General features: G+C 42.5%; 1 protein-coding gene across 1 annotated transcript; it reads right to left on the reverse strand.

Annotated features, from left to right (window-relative positions):
* Positions 1-2,197: 2,197 nt before the first annotated feature.
* Positions 2,198-16,826, reverse strand: SERPINB2 (serpin family B member 2). Its single transcript, XM_047697386.1, has 8 exons — positions 16,745-16,826; positions 12,834-13,010; positions 9,791-9,907; positions 8,349-8,477; positions 7,704-7,821; positions 4,266-4,408; positions 3,500-3,664; positions 2,198-3,164 (listed from the first exon to the last, which is right to left on the reverse strand). Exons 2-8 carry the CDS (start codon positions 12,999-13,001, stop codon positions 2,754-2,756), a joined length of 1,251 nt encoding a protein of 416 aa, XP_047553342.1. The 5' UTR covers positions 13,002-13,010; positions 16,745-16,826; the 3' UTR covers positions 2,198-2,753.
* Between the last annotated feature and the right edge of the window lie 1,106 nt (positions 16,827-17,932).

Consider the following 17,932-nt stretch of genomic DNA (forward strand, 5'->3'; position numbering starts at 1 on the left):
TTTTTTTTTTTTTTCACAGTCTTAGAGGCTAGAAATCTGAGATCAGGATGCCAGACTGGTTGGGTTTGGGGTGAGGACTCACTCTGTTCTTGGTTCACAGTAGGCTGCCTACTCTCTTGTCCTCATATGGAAGAGAGAGGAAGCTCTGATCCCTTCATCTCCTCCTAAGGGCACGAATTATATCATGAAGACTCCATCCTCATGACTTAATCTAACCCTAACCATTTCCCAAAAGCCCCATTTCCAAATACCATCCCATTAGAAATTAGGGCTTTCACATATGTATGGGGGAGAGGAGACACAAACATTCAGTCCATAGCAATGGCTGAGAGTTTCCCAAAACTGAAGCAAAGATACAAGTTTCCAGATGGAAAAAAATCTGCTGATGAGCAAAACAAAATTTAAGAACAATTTTTAAAAATAGGGGCACCTGGGTGGCTCAGTGGGTTAAAGCCTCTGCCTTCAGCTCAGGTTATGATCTCAGGGTCCTGGGATCAAGCCCCACATCGGGCTCTCTGCTCAGTGGGGAGCCTGCTTCCCTTCCTCTCTCTCTCTGCCTGCCTCTCTGCCTATTTATGATCTTTGTCCGTCAAATAAATAAATAAAATCTTTTTTAAAAAAAAGAACAATTTTAAAAAATAGTCTCAATGCAAGGAAATATCAAGAACATCATTAAGAACACAAAGAAAATAATGAAAACTACAAGGAGAAAGAATTATCTTGACATCAACTTTCCCATCAGCAATTTTGGTGCTGGAAGACCATAAAATCTTACCCCTGGAGTGTTGAAGAGTGCTTTGAACCTTGAATTCCATGCCCATCCTCTAACTCAAAAATGAGAGTGAGAAATATGGATATCTAAAGAATCACAATGATTCTGAATGCTGCTACTTATCGAATTGCTGAATAACTGAAGTTCATAGAAAAATGAATCTAAACATAAGAGAAGCAAGAAGCAAGAATTCTTAATTTTTTTTTAAAGATTTTATTTATTTATTTGTCAGAGAGAGAGAGAGAGAGAGAGCACAGGCAGACAGAGTGGCAGGCAGAGGCAGAGGGAGAAGCAGGCTCCCTACAGAACAAGGAGCCCGATGTGGGACTCGATCCCAGGACGCTGGGATCATGACCTGAGCCGAAGGCAGCGGCTTAACCCACTGAGCCACCCAGGCGTCCCAAGAATTCTTAATTTTCAAAAATGTCTGGTGTCGAGGGAACAAACCACAATTCAAGCCTTACACACTTATTTTTTTTATAATTTTTTGGGATTCTACATTTGACCAGCTGACAGTTTTATTTCTGACAGAGATAATCAACATCAGCGCTAGTACTTATTAAACTCTGTATATGCTCAACATTCTTTGAATTGCTTGTGATGTATGAATTCATTTAACCATCATGGCAACCTTATGAGAAAAACATTACTTTTTCTAGGTTGAAAACCAAAACATAAAGAAGCACCATTCTGGCTATGGTTACAGGACTCATAAGGGCTAAAACTGAGATGTAGGGGCTGACAGTCAAGGGCCTGAGGTTACCCATTTAGCTGCCATGTTCCAGTGGGTCATCCATCCCTGCCTTCCGTCACGGGAAGCCTGCTGCTGGGAGACATTCTCAGAGGCTGGTCACACTCCTGCAGACAGACTCTGTAGCCAGCTAGGACTCCCCAAACTAGACCCGCCTCAGTTCTCAGGACTTAGTCATGTTCTGCTCTGTCTCTGATCCACTCAAGGCATTCAGCACTATTTGAAGCAAACACCCCCGAAAGAAGGCATTTGTGTTTCCTCTCTCACTCTTACACCCAAGGCCATCTTCCCCTCTCTGAATCCTCAGCTCAATGACCTTGGCCTTGTCTGAACCACTGCACATAGTGTTTATTCTTGATATCCTTGAGGTTTAACCAAGAGGATCCCCAAAGGTCTTTGACTCAAGCTTTTCCAAATTCCTATGCCCTTTGCTGCTAGGAGACCACAGCTCTAAACCATTTTCCACACAACCCCATTCCAGTCCCAACACTGGGGCTCCCTGAAGAGGCAGTTATCCTTTTATCTCCTTTATTCTGTTTTTTCTCGGTCCCGACAAAATGAAGCACGATGCCTGATCCTTAGGAATCAAGGTATGACAAATCTTACGGGCTAATGCAAGGACCACCTTGCATTATGACCCAATGGAATGACAACAAACAAATGGTTGTGTGGAAACGTGTTTATTTTTTTCATATACTTGCAATTTTACATAAGTCGTAGACACATCTATGTGATACATAATGCTAGAAATGTATGTAATATATATTTTCCTGTTGTTCAATGCTTTCTTCTAGTTATTTATTATAAGAGGGCATGGAAAGGACAACCACTCATCCCTCTTATACAAACAAGTAAATGCATTTTTTAGATAGAAAAATTACTGACCACCTGCTTCTGCAACTATCAGCTGCATAAAACTGACAGTGAACAATAATTAAAACCATTGTATAAAATAATAAATAATATGGTAAAAGTTAATGTTATACAATTAACCAATAGTAAGGAAGACCTAAGTGGGGCATCATCCCGCTTAGGAGACCAAATGATTAATAGGCTTGCAATGTTATGGTGGACAGCTGTCTACTATTGCTGTACTTATCATTAGTGTCTAGTAGGAGTTGTTCAGAAAAAAGCAGAAATGTGTAGGAAAAGTCTCTAAATTCTTGGCACTTAATGCAATTCGGAGGCTTACAGCTCACACTATGAAATCCTATGTAGAAACAGAACCTTTCAATTTTCAGGTGAAACAAACCTGCCAAAAAAGAGGATGTTCTTGGTGACTTTGTGCATAATAAAAAAGAGGAAAGGGTGGTCCGCCACAAACTGTGGGCCTCCATGGCCAGTTCTTCCTGACACAATGGCCCCGGTGCCAGCAGCTGCTTCCGTGCCCTCTTCGTTCACATCCACGGTAGCTTGATGGAACACTTGGGACAGAAACAGGTCATTGTTGTCAGACATTCCTGAGAAGTTGGCCCGGCTCTGGCTGAAGGCTTCCTCCATGCCCATGCTCTGGAGAATGGATCTGAGTTCATAGCGTTCTTCTAATTTGAACCGAGGGAGGTATACCTCCACATCATCTTCGGCCAGCTTGTCTTTGCTGGTCCAGTTAATGAATTTATCGTAGGTTATTTCATCTTCCAGCTACAAATCCAAACATTAAAGAAAAAACCCCTTAAGTGCTCAGAATAGAAGGCAAATAACTTACAAGTCTCATGTTAACAATCAATGACTTTAACTTTACCACGTTGTGGGTGATAGAAAAATGTAATACACTGGTGAAATATTTGCAAGAAAGTAGCATGTATGACATATTTTCATGCTCTGAATGAAAGTTTGAGACATGAACATTTATAATCAACCAATTCACATGTTTCTGCGAGGAGCTACACACCATTTTCTACACCTATAGATATGCTTCTCATGAAAAGTGAGTTTAGCTCCAGAGGTTTCAAACAATACAAGCTGGAATGGCTTACCAACTCCAAGCCAGTGGACACATCACTGATTTTGTCTGGAAGCAACAGGAACATGCTGATATCTCCAGCATATGGGAGTTCTAGAATCTGAGTCTTTAGGTCACTTATGTAGCCAATGTTTAGTTCTTTACGCAAGTACATCATCTGTACAGGTTTGCGCTGATTCTAAAATGATTAAAAAGTAAAATATGAAAGTTGATATTACGAGTCACAAGATTTATAATTAGACATGAAGAAATCGATTCTGCTGTAGTGTCAAAGAAATATGTTCTTAAAAATCAACAAAATAAATTATTTATACCCTTACAGTTGCTCTTATTAGTTTTATCATGATTACATCTATTATTAAGATGGACAACATTAATAATTATAATAATACTAAAATATTTGTTCAGCTCCTGCCTTAGGCCAAGAACTCTGTGCAATCTCACTGAATCCTGACAATAGCCAAGTTTTACTGATTAAAAAATGGAATTCCCAGAAGATAAATAAGGTCATAGATGGTTACTAGTAGAACCTTAGTGGTAGAACCTACAACTGCATCCAGAATTATGTAATTATAAAGCCCGTGGTCCTCACCATTATGCATATGGTCTCTCAGAAAATTACTGAGTGATACTCAGTAGCTGGAAAAAGCCCAACTGTCCAATGTGCATAATTTATTACTAACAAGTCATACAGGAGCATGAGTGGTCTCTAACTTTTCTTTCTCTATCTTGGCCAAGATCCTAAAATACATGCTAGGAAAATCCATCTTGTCTCATACCGCATTCACACGGAAAGGATAAAGCCCATTCAATTTCTTCTCAAATGGAGTTTTCCACTTTCCTTTGAAGTAGACAGCATTCACCAGGACCATCTTGGTGTCCCCATCTACAGAACCTTCAGGTAACAAGTCTGGGATTTTGCCTACAGAAAACAACATATGCTTAGGGTTCGTGACCAAGAACTGTGATGATGCTATGATTTGAATCTCTTGAGTCACCATCAAACTCAGCATCTACATTTGTCAGATTCTGCAGAGGTGATGATCTCAAGCTCAGGTTTTTCTCCCAATTTATTTAAAGCATAAATAAATCAGACCACCGTTCAGAAGGTTTGCAAAGTCCAAGAGAAAATGAAGGAGTTATGCATTTAAAATTTAGAATGACTATCAAACATGGAAAGATTTTCACCTCCTTTTATGTTGTTTTCTCAAAGTTTCTCAAAGTTTAGCACTCCTTCTAGATCAGATCCAGACAATCTATGGGTCTGACCCACTGATTCATTCAAAAACTGTCTTATTTTTTTTTGAAGTTGTGCTAGATCTATAGTAGGAGTTGGGGACATACAAGAGGGGAAAAAGGAAGAATTGCCCTGGAGGGGTTGAGAATATTAGAAGAGGCATTCAGAACCAGCAGTGAGACAACGCGTCAGAAATCCTGCAACAGAATGCAAAGTACTGTGGCTGTGCACAGAAGGGGGTACATGAATAAGCCAGGGAAGAAAGGGTCTCAGAAATTGTAACACCCAACTGTGGTAGTTAAGAACAACAACAACAACATGGCTTGAGAAACAGCCCACTTACACTTAATACCTGCCCTATAATTTTTCAACTGCTCAAACACATTATTTTACTTAATCCTGATTGCTATTCTATTGGGATATTACTAGTGTCATTTTACACAAAAAGATGCTCCACTGAGAAAGGTTAACAACCTCCTCAAGGTCACAAACTGGGAAAGTGGTCAGGATTCTGTGTCCACCTCTACCACCTCCCGATCCTACTGACAGACGCAGGACTCACATAAAGGTCAATGGAATCTGACCAGCTTCCCTTTATCCATTCAATATATCCCCCAGGCAATGAAAACTCTTGGTTACTATTGAAAAATGCTACAGCTTTACTTAACTTTGTGATGTAAATGACAGAATTCATGTGATCATAATAAATAAAACAGACAGTTCCCTCAAATTATTACAAAATTTGGTGAAGCAGTCAGCCCAAAGGATGAGGCATTTGGACAACACAACTGCTTGAGTCACGGCCGCTGAAGACAATGCTTAGAAAGAAAGCAAATTCGTGCTGTTCTCAGAAAAGCAGAACTCCTACGTGTCTCTTGAATTCTGCAGTTGGTTTTTACTTTCACTTCTGCTAATCCTCCCTTTCCCTGATTCCTCTGTGTCAGTAGTTTGTCAGTATTTTAGAACAGTAATTTCAAAATCCGTCATAGAAATGAAGAACAAAGGGAGAACAACTATTTTCAGAGAAACGAAAATATTTTATAAGTTCTACAGAACTTGTGCTTTTTCCCAGTATGGAGGCCAAGAAACCAAGACTGCAAACCATTGCTTGCAACCATGTTTTAAACATAAGAGTTACAGGAGCATTTACTTTTTACCTACCTTATAAAGCAAACTTTTTAAACACCCAAATAAAGAATTCAGAATTAGACTAAGGATCAAAGACAAAGAACCCCCAGTTTCATCATTAACTGGTAGTGGAATCTTGAAAGAGTCAGTTAACCCCTCTGAGACCAAAAGTCCACCACCATGAAGGGGCAAATTTGGATAAATTATCTCCAAGGACTTTCCCAGTCCTAAGAGCTCATAAATCTATGAAATGCCCTGAACAAATCTAATAATTTCTGTGTTTTTCTTCCTAGAAATTCATCTATATATTGCTAGTCAGCAATTATTTATTTATGACCTATAATCCAACCTGGAGATTTAGAAGAACGAAGGATTTTCATTATCAGCCAAAGACTGTGCTAATTTTTGTGGAGACACAGGAGAAGAGTGACATATTGGCCTACCCTCAAATAATTATGGTCTGTATGGGACGGCAAAGCAAACAAAATAAAATCAGGTCAGCTACAGTTGAAGGCTGTATAAGGTGAACGTTAACAGGACTCATGAAGCTAACAAAAGAGCAAGGGGGTAGAGAAGAGGGGAGTGGCTGGGAGGTACCTCTAGAAAGGCTAGGGCTTTGGCTTGCCACTTAAATTAAACTCTGGCATTAAGGAATGCGTAAGAAGTAAGTATGGAAGGCAGCAACTGAGAGCTCAGGGGCCAGCAGTCATCAAGTACGGTCTGTTGGATAATTAAGAATTCGAAAGTCAAGGTAAAGAGTAAGATCTTCTGCAGAGGCCAGCTGGAGGGCAGTGACGCTGCTTCTGTGTGGGGACGGCATGACAAGTGTGTGAGGTCAGTCCCCTCTGCAGTCTCCTCCCCTCCCCTGTACTCTACACTGGAGGCCAGCCAGTCTCCACTCCTTGCCTCAGAGGGCCAAGCTCTCTCACCTCAGCGTCTTGGCACATCTATACACTGTGTCTAGAATCCTCTCTTCATGCCCTTGGCCTGGACAGCTGCAGCCCATCCTCCTAGTCACGACATAAGTACTTCTCATTCCAGGAAGACCCCTCCTGTCATAACGTTGGAGGCAAGCGCCTTCCTCACGCGCTCCCATGCAGTGTCCTGTATGTCCCCATCAAAACACTTATGGTCACTTTACAGCCATCACCGACTGAACTGAATGCCTCCCCTAGATTGTAAGTTCTAGGGTGGCGGCGTCTGAGTTCTGTTTCTTTTACAGAACGTGTACAGTGCCTGGCACGTCATACGCGGTGGATTCAATAACAATACAATAACAATGAATGGATGATTTAATCAAGTGTGAGTCCTGGTAAAGAACAGAAGAGAAGCAGGAACCCATGAAAGAATTAGGGACATAAGCTCCAATAGTAGAAGTGATTCAGCAGGGACCAAAAGAGCCTCACAGCAGGTAGACTTGGAATGGTGAAAAACAGGTAAAATTATTTTCTGATCCCTTCTCCTTTGTTGCCAGTGGTCCCACACCAGTTACTCAGCGGAGAGTCACGCCTTTTTTCTTTGTTTTTGTCCCAGCAGAGAGAGAGCACGATTATTTCAATACTGGTATTTCCTACATTGGAAGATGTGTCTGTCTGTTCTCATCTTCCATCCTAATATCCAAAATCGGATTATTGAAGTACTGAACACATGTCTTCCTTTAGTAGACCTCAACTATTTTTTTTCACTTAATGCACCACTTGGCTAAATGAGAATTGGGTTATGTTAACCAAAATAATTAAGGTGAAGGGAATTTTAAGGGAGTTAGGGCTAGGCACAGGAGTGACTTTTTGAAAAAAATAGATCAACGGTTTCTAACTGAAAAGAACAACAGGAAATATGGCTTTGGTTTTACCTTTGGTCTGAGTCTTGACCCAAGAATTAATCTTTTTTCTGGTTTCTTCAGCACGTTCTAGGAAGTCGACCGCCTGGGGTTCTGTCGAGTAGTATTTCTTGGAAAGTTGCATATATTCCTTTAAAGCAAGAAACCAGCCAAAGGTGACCCAGAATATACACTGAACAAGACTTGATGTAATTGTAAATCATGGGCTTACTGTCAAGAGTTGCAGGGGGCGGGGGGTAAGGGGCTGAGGTAAGGGAAGGGGTGGAGGGTGGCCCTGGGGGGCTGGGAGGCTGAAAGAGGAAATGGTGTGGATTGTAAGTGCTCCGTTGACCCCCTTGCCCATACTCATTTGCCCTCCTGAACTGTGCATTACAGACACTGAGTCCGAGGGGAAGGCTGGGCACGTGGGGAATGGTCCAGGAAATCACTGTTCCCCAGCTGTGGCAGTCACTCTGCAACGTGGGGCCTTTGTATTCATTGTGGGCGGGAGCACTTGACCTCAGGAGCATGCAAACAGCTGCTGTGACCCTGGGTGTTTGGAGCCTCAGGGCGCTCATGTGGAATTCTGACTCTCAGTGGGCATCACAGACAGCAGCCTCGAAAGTGACCCCATTGCACACGGCGGGGCCTGACATTTCAGCTGCAGGTTCCACTTACTTCCTTGAACCTCGCCGACTGCTCTCCAAACAGCATATTGACGCTCTCCAATAAATACTCCCCTGTGGACGCATTGATCGCAGAGCTGAGAGAGCTGAACGAGTTGTGGACTGCCGCTCCAGCTTGTGCCTGAAACAGAAAGGAGGGGTCTCTTCAGGTAACACAGGGTGGCTAAGCGAGGTATTTCTTAAGCAAACATGTTCTTTCAGTGCAACAATAAAATGCCGTATAATGGATACTTGGCATTTTCTGACACTTAGAGGAATCTCTGAGGAAATACTTCTGATACAGCGTGCTAAAACCCAGAAGGCAACTTTTCACTCGTTTCGAATTTTGCTGCACCTATAGATTACATTTCACCTTGAAGTAACCGATGTCCTAGAAGGAAGTGAGGCTTCTTTTATAATTTCCTGAATTCAAGGTCTCTAAGGGATTTTATTATACTAAAACATTACCTAAGAAACGTTCTAGAAAGATTTAATGTATGTCCAAAAGTACCCATTTTATAATTATAGGGGAGTCTGTATAGTGGGAAATCTGGGTTCTAGAAAGCCCATGAAAATGTAGGTGAATTCTAATATTCAATCCGGAGTTTGTAAGCATGACGACAGCCATAGGACTCAGTCACAGTCACAGCAGGCAAAGCAAGGGACAGAGCCCTGCAGATGGGCTGCCAGGTGTCCCAGGAGACTGGCTGGATTTCCATCTTGATGGGGCCCTCTTCCCCTCCTCTAGCCCATAATTCCCTGGGCAATGGGGGGAATGGAGCAGCATTGCAAGAAGGAAGTTATGGACGATATCCCCTTACCAAACCCATAGCATATTAGGGGAGTTGTTTATCAATAGGAGTCCATCTATGCCCAGCAAGTTAGCCGGAGAGCTGGTGTTTAAGGAAATAAAGTATTGAGAAAAGATATTAACTGAGATAGATGAGAAAAGATACTAACTGAGATAGATGATGAATAGATATGTACATACATACATACACAGACAGATGATAAACAGGTAGGGAGGTTGAGAGGGATATCCAAGGGTTGGTGGTCTCTCATGAAGTCATGGGGCCTGACCTACCCCATTGCTCAATTGTTTGTCACTCTTTACCTTCTTCCACCTGGAAACCTGCATCCATGCATGTGTATTCTAGGAGCTGCTACCACGATTTCAAAATAAATTACACATGCCCACCTAATGGCAGAGTGATGTGATTAAATCCAGAAACAGTGTTTGACCTGAAAGCCCTGAAGTCTAGATTCTACTCTGGCCCTGCCCATATTTATCCATGTGCCCATAGGATATTTCTTTAAGGGCTCTGAGTCTTGGTTTTCTTTCTATGAATGGAAGAAGTTGTACTAAGTTCCTTCCCTGTCTACCACTGTTACTTTAAGACAAGAAGATTCTAGAAAAAAAATGCAAAAGGAATTATGAACCAGTGAGTCAGATACCTGCAAAATGGCCTCAGGATAAGTGCCCCTCTGGATCTGTTGCATGAGTTCACAACCGGTGAGGTTCACTGGGGTCACTGGGGTCTTCTGAGCTCCAACCTTGTCAAACTGAAACACCTACATTTGGAATTAGAGACAATGTATTTATGAGTGTATTCTCCTGCTAGATTACATCACCTTGAAACCAGTGGTGCTCAGGTACCTCTTGGAAGTTCTATCTACTTCCCTGCCTTTGTGTGTCAGAAATAAGCACATACACTTTATACATAACATATAGGTGTCTGCAACTGAAATTTCTCTCACAAGATACAGCTTGAGTTATTTTACACCAATCCATATATATACTGTCCATTTTGACAACAATTTGTTCTTATGAGATGATTTGTAACCTTTTCACTAAAGTATCTAAATTACCTTCCAAGCCATAAACGGACTTGATAACAAATGCCAGTATTTTGAAGAAAAAAATAAGGTTAATTCACTACCTTGTAGGTCTCTGTCTTTTCAAAGGCCTTATCTCTTATCCACTTCTAATCTGTCAAAAACTACAAGCCCAAGTTAGTTTAGGCATAAACACACTTACTATTAACAGGGATCCCATAAAATATTTGCACACACTGTATTACACAGAGAAACCAGCATCCATGTTGGGGACAGGTGACTGGGGTCAGATGACCTATGAATCTCTTTATATCGTAAATGGCAGATCCAGAAAACACAGTGAAGCTGGAGGGTGAAAGCTGGTCCTACATAGCTGTCTCGGGCTCCTTCCCAGCACAACAGCTTTCCAGCCTGGCCTCTCAGGTCTCAGCACCCCCAGCCTGGCCCTGCACCCAGGTATCCCCCCAATCTCCCACACCCCTTGGGTCCCATTGGGCCCGCATCACATCCCTTGTGGGGCCTGTAGTGAGGAGGACTTCTCTGGTGAGTAGATTGATGGTGGGGACTCTGCTGACAAAGGAAAGGCAAGCTTGTCCAGCCAGGTGGTGTTTCTGGGTTGGCAGGACAGGTGTTAGGGGCTATGGGATCTTTCTCTGCTCTTCCGATTATATGTCATAAGTGCCATCTAACCCTCTGGAAAGAAGTGGCCCTATTCTTGCTCCTACAGAAGGGAAGAATATTTCCCGGAACAGCTTTTCTGGTTTTCGTCCTTTCTGAGGAAGTTGACACTTAAATCGGGAGTCTCCTGGCTAGCCCTAAAGCCTTCCTGAATCACAGCAAAAGCCCCCACAGAAATGGGGGATGGGAGGGGACCCTGGGCCATGCAGAGGCCGTGGGGTAAATAGAGGCACTGCCCAGCCAGGCAGTGGAGCCCGAGGGGAGCCTGGGGCTTCATTCTGAACATAAGAGCCTTCCACATCCTCCTTTCTTTCCACTGCCACCATGACCTTTACCAGGCGCACCAAGTCCCAGGCGTGGGACCTCTTCCTGGCCCCGCTTCCTGGTCAATAGAAAGAACACGGTAATCACAGCCTCAGCTCCTAGCGGCACGCAGCATGTGGGCAAATTCCTGAAAGGCTCTTAGACGCCTGGCTAAGGCCCTGAGGTTCACTAGCTGTTAACACAGATGCAGCTCCAGACGCTCTGCGGTTGACTCTAGCCTTCACACCTGTCCTCCAGCGGGTCCGCTCTCATGCTCTTTGTGTAGATGAGAAAGCAGAGGCTCAGAGAGTCTCCATGCCTTCCTTCACACACCGAGTAGAGAGCGGCAGAGCCACCACTCCACACAGCCGGGCCTGTCCCCAAAGTCCACCCTCCTTCCTCCAAGCCAAAGAGCCTCTCTTCTTTTTTTTAGTAGGTAATGAACCACATTTCCCTTTGAATTATAAAACCAGTACAGCAGCAGAGTTATAGAAAAACAACAGAACATCTTTGCCTACACCCACATGCTTGAAGCACTTTCTAGATACAGAAAAGCTATCTGTGCTCAGAGAGACAGATACGTTCATTCGCCTCCGGTGTCAAAATCTTTTTTTTTTTTTTTAATTTTAACAACCTAGAGTACTTCATTTCTCACTTTCCCTCACAATATATTGCTTCTGCTCCCTTTATAGTGAAAAAATTAAGACCCTGATGTTTTCTGAGGTTTGACATGAAGTTCAAGCTTTCCAGCCTCCTCCAAGGGGAAGAGAATAAAGGGGAAGGTGTGTTGCCAAATACCGTTGGTATCAGGGTTGAGCAACTGAGTTTTGTTGTAAGCCTAGATATTTAAACTGCCACATTCACCGGGAGGGATGCCTTTTACTTCCCTGCCTCGTGCAGTGAGATTGGCTAACACTCCCTGTGAACAGCCTCGAACCAGGCCCACGGTAAATGGGTCACTGTGCACCAGCAAAGGACAGCCATAGTCTCAGGCACGGTTCTCGTGGGAACCCAAAAGTGGCCGGGGGCATTTTGGTGTGACTGAGAGCACAGCATGTGCTTGTGAGAAATCAGGGCCAGTACCTCAAGCACTCAATGTCAACATTTGTGGCTATGTGAGTCTGAAAGACTCTTAATTATATGATGACCTTATCCGGCTCACTGACCTCAGACATAACAGAAGCAGGTTGAATTCATCCCACAGGAGTCCTGTGGCATGTGGTGGATTTCCAAGGCCCAAGACTCAGTGAAGGAGTCCCCTGACTGAGCTGGTGTCCCTTCACCAAGCACTGAAGCCAGTGTACATAACAGAAAGGCCTCACAATGTTCATGCACACCCTGTCCACCCTGATTTTGAAAACTGGCCATCAGGCCAGATGCCGTTTTGTTGATGTGAACTCACGGGGTTGATAACGTGGCCAAGGCCCTCTGAAGTCACACCACTCTCCTTGTATCTCCAGCAGTGTGGTGACCAGAGCTTTTCAGGACACTCTCCGTTATCTACAGTTGAAAGTTTTCATGGTTTAGCTGCTTTGGAGATTCGAATCTAGGGAACTTGTGTGGTGATGGCACGTGACAACTGACCTCGGTAAAGTCAAGCTACCTGAAGCATACAATCTCAATTCTACAATTCCATTCAGGAGAGACCCAGTCCTAGTTTGGAGCTTTAACAGACACTTACCTTGGCCATCTGGTCTGCAGTGTTGCCTCTGGCACCCAGGTAGACCATGGCCATGGTAGATGAGATGCTCCACGGAGAGAAGAAGAGATTCGGGGTGGCACTAGTATTTGCCAGATGCTTGAAAAAATTGAGGGCAAAGATTGTGTTGGCCACATAAAGGTCTTCCATTGTTTCAATCTGGAAGGAAAGTGAGGAAGAAAGAAACAGGTCTGAAAGGTGACTCAACATTTTGGGTGATATTGGCGGAGTAGTACATGGTGTACCCTGCACAGGAAAGGGGTTCCCTCTCTGCTCTTCCTTCATGGCACAGCATGAACTAGAGCCCAGATGTCGTCATGGTCATGTGACGTGAGCAACCTCACAGGGCTCCAGGCTTCATGCGATGTTCTGCTGTTACCAACTTAAAATCATTAATAATTTTGAACAAAGGCTCTGCATTTTCCTTTTACACTGGATCCTGCAAATTATGTAGCTGATCTTGAGATGCAGGGAGCAGTTACATGAGTAGGGACGCTTCATATAATAATCATAATAAGAGCAATGACAATGAATAGCATTTATTAGATTTTTACTATACAACAGATGCCGTTCTAAACATTCTACCAACCATTTAATTCTTACCAAAACCTTATCAGAAAGGCATTGCTATTTGCATTTTACGAAGGAAGAAACAACAGCACAGAGAATCAGGAAAGTGACCAGTGTCACCCAACTATAAAGGGCAGGACCAGGTGTCGGAACCAGGTGGGGGGCCTCCAGGGTCACACTTTCAACCTCAAGGCTCTATCCACAAATATCCAGCACACACATGGGCAAATACACGCAGAGTCAAACACGTATTCCTGTTGGCCCCAGCTGAGATCACCAGTCTTCCTTCAGACTCTCTGTTTCTAGAAGTGGCTTGGATTCATCAGTTGAGGTTGGTGTTTTTACCCACTTCCTACCTCCTGTATGCCCCGCCCCTCCACACCTACATCCACAACCTGCAATAAAACAGCTACCCACGCTAAGGAGTTCAGTATGGGGGTGCTGGAATGGTCGCCGGCTTCTCCTGCACCCCCGCCCCCCCCCAGCAGGCAAATCCATTGCAGGCAACACTGCATGCAATGAATATGAAACAGACACACACACACCCTATCACCACCTGAAGATAAAGGATGGACACACCTTCTGTGACCCATGTGAAGCGGAAAGCATGGACACACCCGAGGTGTGTATGGTATCTGTTGGTACTGGCCAGTGATCATTTTTCTGGCTCTGTGTTATGCTTTCACAGTGGCTTAAAACACACCCTATAATTACCAAAATATATAAATATACCAAATGATGCTGACACTCATCCCACAGGAACCTTTGTGACAGTGGCTTCCCAGAGCTGAGGAGGGGCTGACGGAGGTTCCGAGGTGAGGGACGTCCCCATCTGTAGGCTTGGCTCACTCAGCAGGCTTCCCAGCAAGGGCCAGGACTCACTTCCCTCCCCAGTCCTGGGGTTGTCTTAGGGGAACACTTGGTTCATGAACACTCTCTTTAAGAAAATCATTACAATCTGAATCAAAAATGTCTCATTTGAAATACCACCCAAGTGTATTTTATTGAGACAAAATTGTAAATTAAGCAAAATTTGTCCCTGAAACCATTTCTTCTCATTCAATCCTTGCAGGATCTGAAGAGGGTACATACTGTTATCTTCATTTTTTAGGTTGCCTCCTGATGCTCAGAGAGCTTAAGTAACTTGCAGAAGGTCACAGAGCTTCTATGCAATGGTGCAGGGATTTAAGCCTAGGTCTGCTTCAGGAACCCACTCAGTCCACACTGCCTCACAGTGCCTCTCTTTGTTGGTGGTGAACTTCACTATTATGTGTAAGAGTTTAGGCAAGTTACTAGCTTGAGAAATGCTAGAAAGAGGAAATAAAAATAGGAAGGTAGCAAGTCTGTAATGCTCCTAGAAGGCGTATTAAGTAGGAAAAACAAACAAACAAACAAACCCCACTATTGTTTGTTTTTTTTTTCTTGCTTCATCACTGAGATTGGATTAACTGGGTGACTCAGACATTTGTTTCCTCTTCCCTCTACTGATTGAAAATTGTCTTGAAACTAATTAGTCTTACTGGGCAGATCATTTTTGTGAACTGCCTTATAACATTTTGGAAACAAACTGATAATTAATATCATAAATAAAATATATCTCTATCCTCATGTGAAGAAAATAAACAAGGATAAACTCAGAGCCAGAAAAGTAACCGCAGGCTTCTCCCAGACGGAATTCATTATACTAGCCTGCGTAGTCAGTCACTCTGACACTAACAAAAGGTAAGTGCTAAACTATCAGAGAGGCTTTTGATAGATTTCTGGTGGCTTTATGAAGGAAAAAAGTAAACAAGGACAGAATTAAATTCTCCCAGGTGCATTTACTTTTTTAAAAAATAGTCTAGTTTTTATTCCTTGAATAAGGGGCAATTAATGGCTTTAACATTAAAAAAACCTCATGTCTATATTGCAGTTACCAAATTCCTTCAGCGGCATTGTTTTTGTTTAATTTGTATCAATACTGCCCAGGAAACCCTAGTAATTTCTTGATACAAAAATACGGAGATGTACATCGCACGGCTAGTTAGCTTCAGAGCCCAGACAATCTCAGCCTTCTGGTGCTTTTCACATGAGGTTTGAGAAGTTTGCAGTCTTGGAAATCTATGAAGGCACACATACACCATTTTTCCTCTCAGGCAACTCCACACCTTACCTTTAGGTGGGACTCTGCCTGAGACAATGTACAACTGAAGTCACAGAATGATGTCAAATGACATCATCGCCCGAAACAGGTGACACCTGTTGTGTGTTTCTTATCATTAAAATTTTAAAAAATTGTTTAATTTCTGAATATCATCCCACTAATTAAGGTTTAATATCATCACGGGGAAGAATAAATGGAGAATACACGTGGGGCTGGGCTCCATGATATTTGTGTCACTTCCTGCCCCACGAGTTGACAAACGTGCCCTAAAGCTGGGCACACATCATCAAGCTGGGAGGTGTCCTGAGGCACCACCAAGGGCCTCTTCTCCTTGGTGCTGGATGCTAGATTTGAGTTTGCTTTGGCATTTAAAACAATCTGTTTTACGACAACATAGTGCAAATATTTAGAAATTGACCACAAAAGGCAATGAAGACAAAGAGAAAATAGTACCTTCAAGGAAATGTCCCATCCAAACTTAGTACCTTCTCCCCACCAACAAAATTAAAAGCAGTTCCTGTTATTTGATGACTTTCATAATGAATGAATGTCTGTTTATGGATATTAAATGATTTATTGAACTATTACTTCAGTCAATCCAACAACTGTTTGGAAAGTTTTTCTCTTCCACCAAATTGACCAATTATTGAACTCAATTCAATAAGTACAAGGGGGGATTGAACAGACCCAACTCAGACTGCTGCTGAATTTCTGTAATTTCTGGTAGTTTTAGATAAAGACTGTCATCTTTCTTGTTTTTATTATATTTATATACAATTTATAGGTTTACTTTCATTGCTTAAATTACTATCTTTTAACTGATCTACCATTTCCATCCAATTCTGTGTCAAAACCCTAGTTAGTAAAGAATATACGTATTCTAACCTGTTCAGTAAAATCCCCGTCTTGACTTGACTGGGCACCGTAGTTCAGCTAATGTTACACACACATCTGCAGGCTTCTGAGATTCAAAATTAAGTCTTACTACAAATTTAATTCAAATCTTGACCCAAAATATTTTCACTTAAAAGAAACCTAAACAAGAAAACACCATGACATTTTTACTCATTTTCTAAAGACACCCCACGCTTTAATTTTCATTATTAGTAATACAAGTAAGAAGGAAGACGGAGAAAAATGAAAACCTGTTTCCCTGGCCATGGAAATCACTGAAAAATACCTGGTTATTCCCGGAGGCGCTGCTGACAAGAAAACGTCCTCAGAGAGCTGTCATAGTGCACACACGGAGAGGACTGGTTTTATACAGCTCTGCCCCTCCCACGGAGCATTTTTTTTTCCTCACTCTCTTTCTAATCTGTATCCTTTGAGTGATTCAACATTTTACTCAGAAAGACATCACTATTATAAAAATGCTTGTTTGCTGAGGCTCCGTTTAAGAAATTTGTCCGGAGGATGACGTCATTCAGAAACTTAAAAATTTGGCAATACCTACACATGCCTGTTAAAATTAGCTAAAGTTTGTCAGCCTGTTTCAAGCACCCTCTCTGTACCTGCGCCCAAGGACAGTGCCGAATTCTACAATTACCCTTTTATCATTGCAAAGGGATGGCTCGTGGACCCTTTGCAATATTTAAAGACAATAGAATCCTTTCTTTCTAAGTCTAGACAGCCCCCAAGTGACCCTTTGGGCATGGAAAGGAAAAGAGAAACACTATTTTTCTTTCTTGGAGATTCTCTATTTTAAACTGTCTTAAATTTCTCAAAGTGGAATCTTCTAAATAATTCTGGGTTCCACCCAAATCTCCTGTCAGCAGCCACACCCAAATAACTTTCTATTTGCCCAGTGTTTCCAACACAGATCTTATCTTTTATTATACAGAGAAAATCCACTCTGTATTTAACATTGACTTTTAACTCTAGGATCATGTCGTTGAAAACTTGATTGAAAAAAATCACTAGGTGGGGGTGCCTGGGTGGCTCAGTTGGTTAAGCATCTGACTCTTGATTTCTGCTCAGGTGGTGATCTCAGGCTTGTGAGATGGAACCCCAGTACATCAGGCTCCGCACTGAGCAGGGAGTCTGCTTAAGATTTTCTCTCTCTCCCTCTCCATCTGCCCCTCCCCGCCCCTGTCACAAACGTCCATGATCTCTCTCTTAAAAAAAAATTAATAAAAAAAAGCAAAGTTTAGGGAAAAAATGTCACTAGGTGTTTAGATACAGGAAAGGAATTAAAGGACAAAAACAGATAAAAAATAGGCATGATGAGTGATAATTTGAGTCTAAACATGGTTATATTGTTTGAGCTAATTGACAAGGGCAAAACACTAAAGGTGGCTTCTCATCTATTTGCTCTACTTTCATGTATAGGAAATCCTCAAATGGAAGAGATGGTTAGAAGTAAAAGCAC

This window comes from Lutra lutra, chromosome 12 (genome assembly GCF_902655055.1).
Source record: "Lutra lutra chromosome 12, mLutLut1.2, whole genome shotgun sequence".
NCBI classification, from domain to species: domain Eukaryota; kingdom Metazoa; phylum Chordata; class Mammalia; order Carnivora; family Mustelidae; genus Lutra; species Lutra lutra.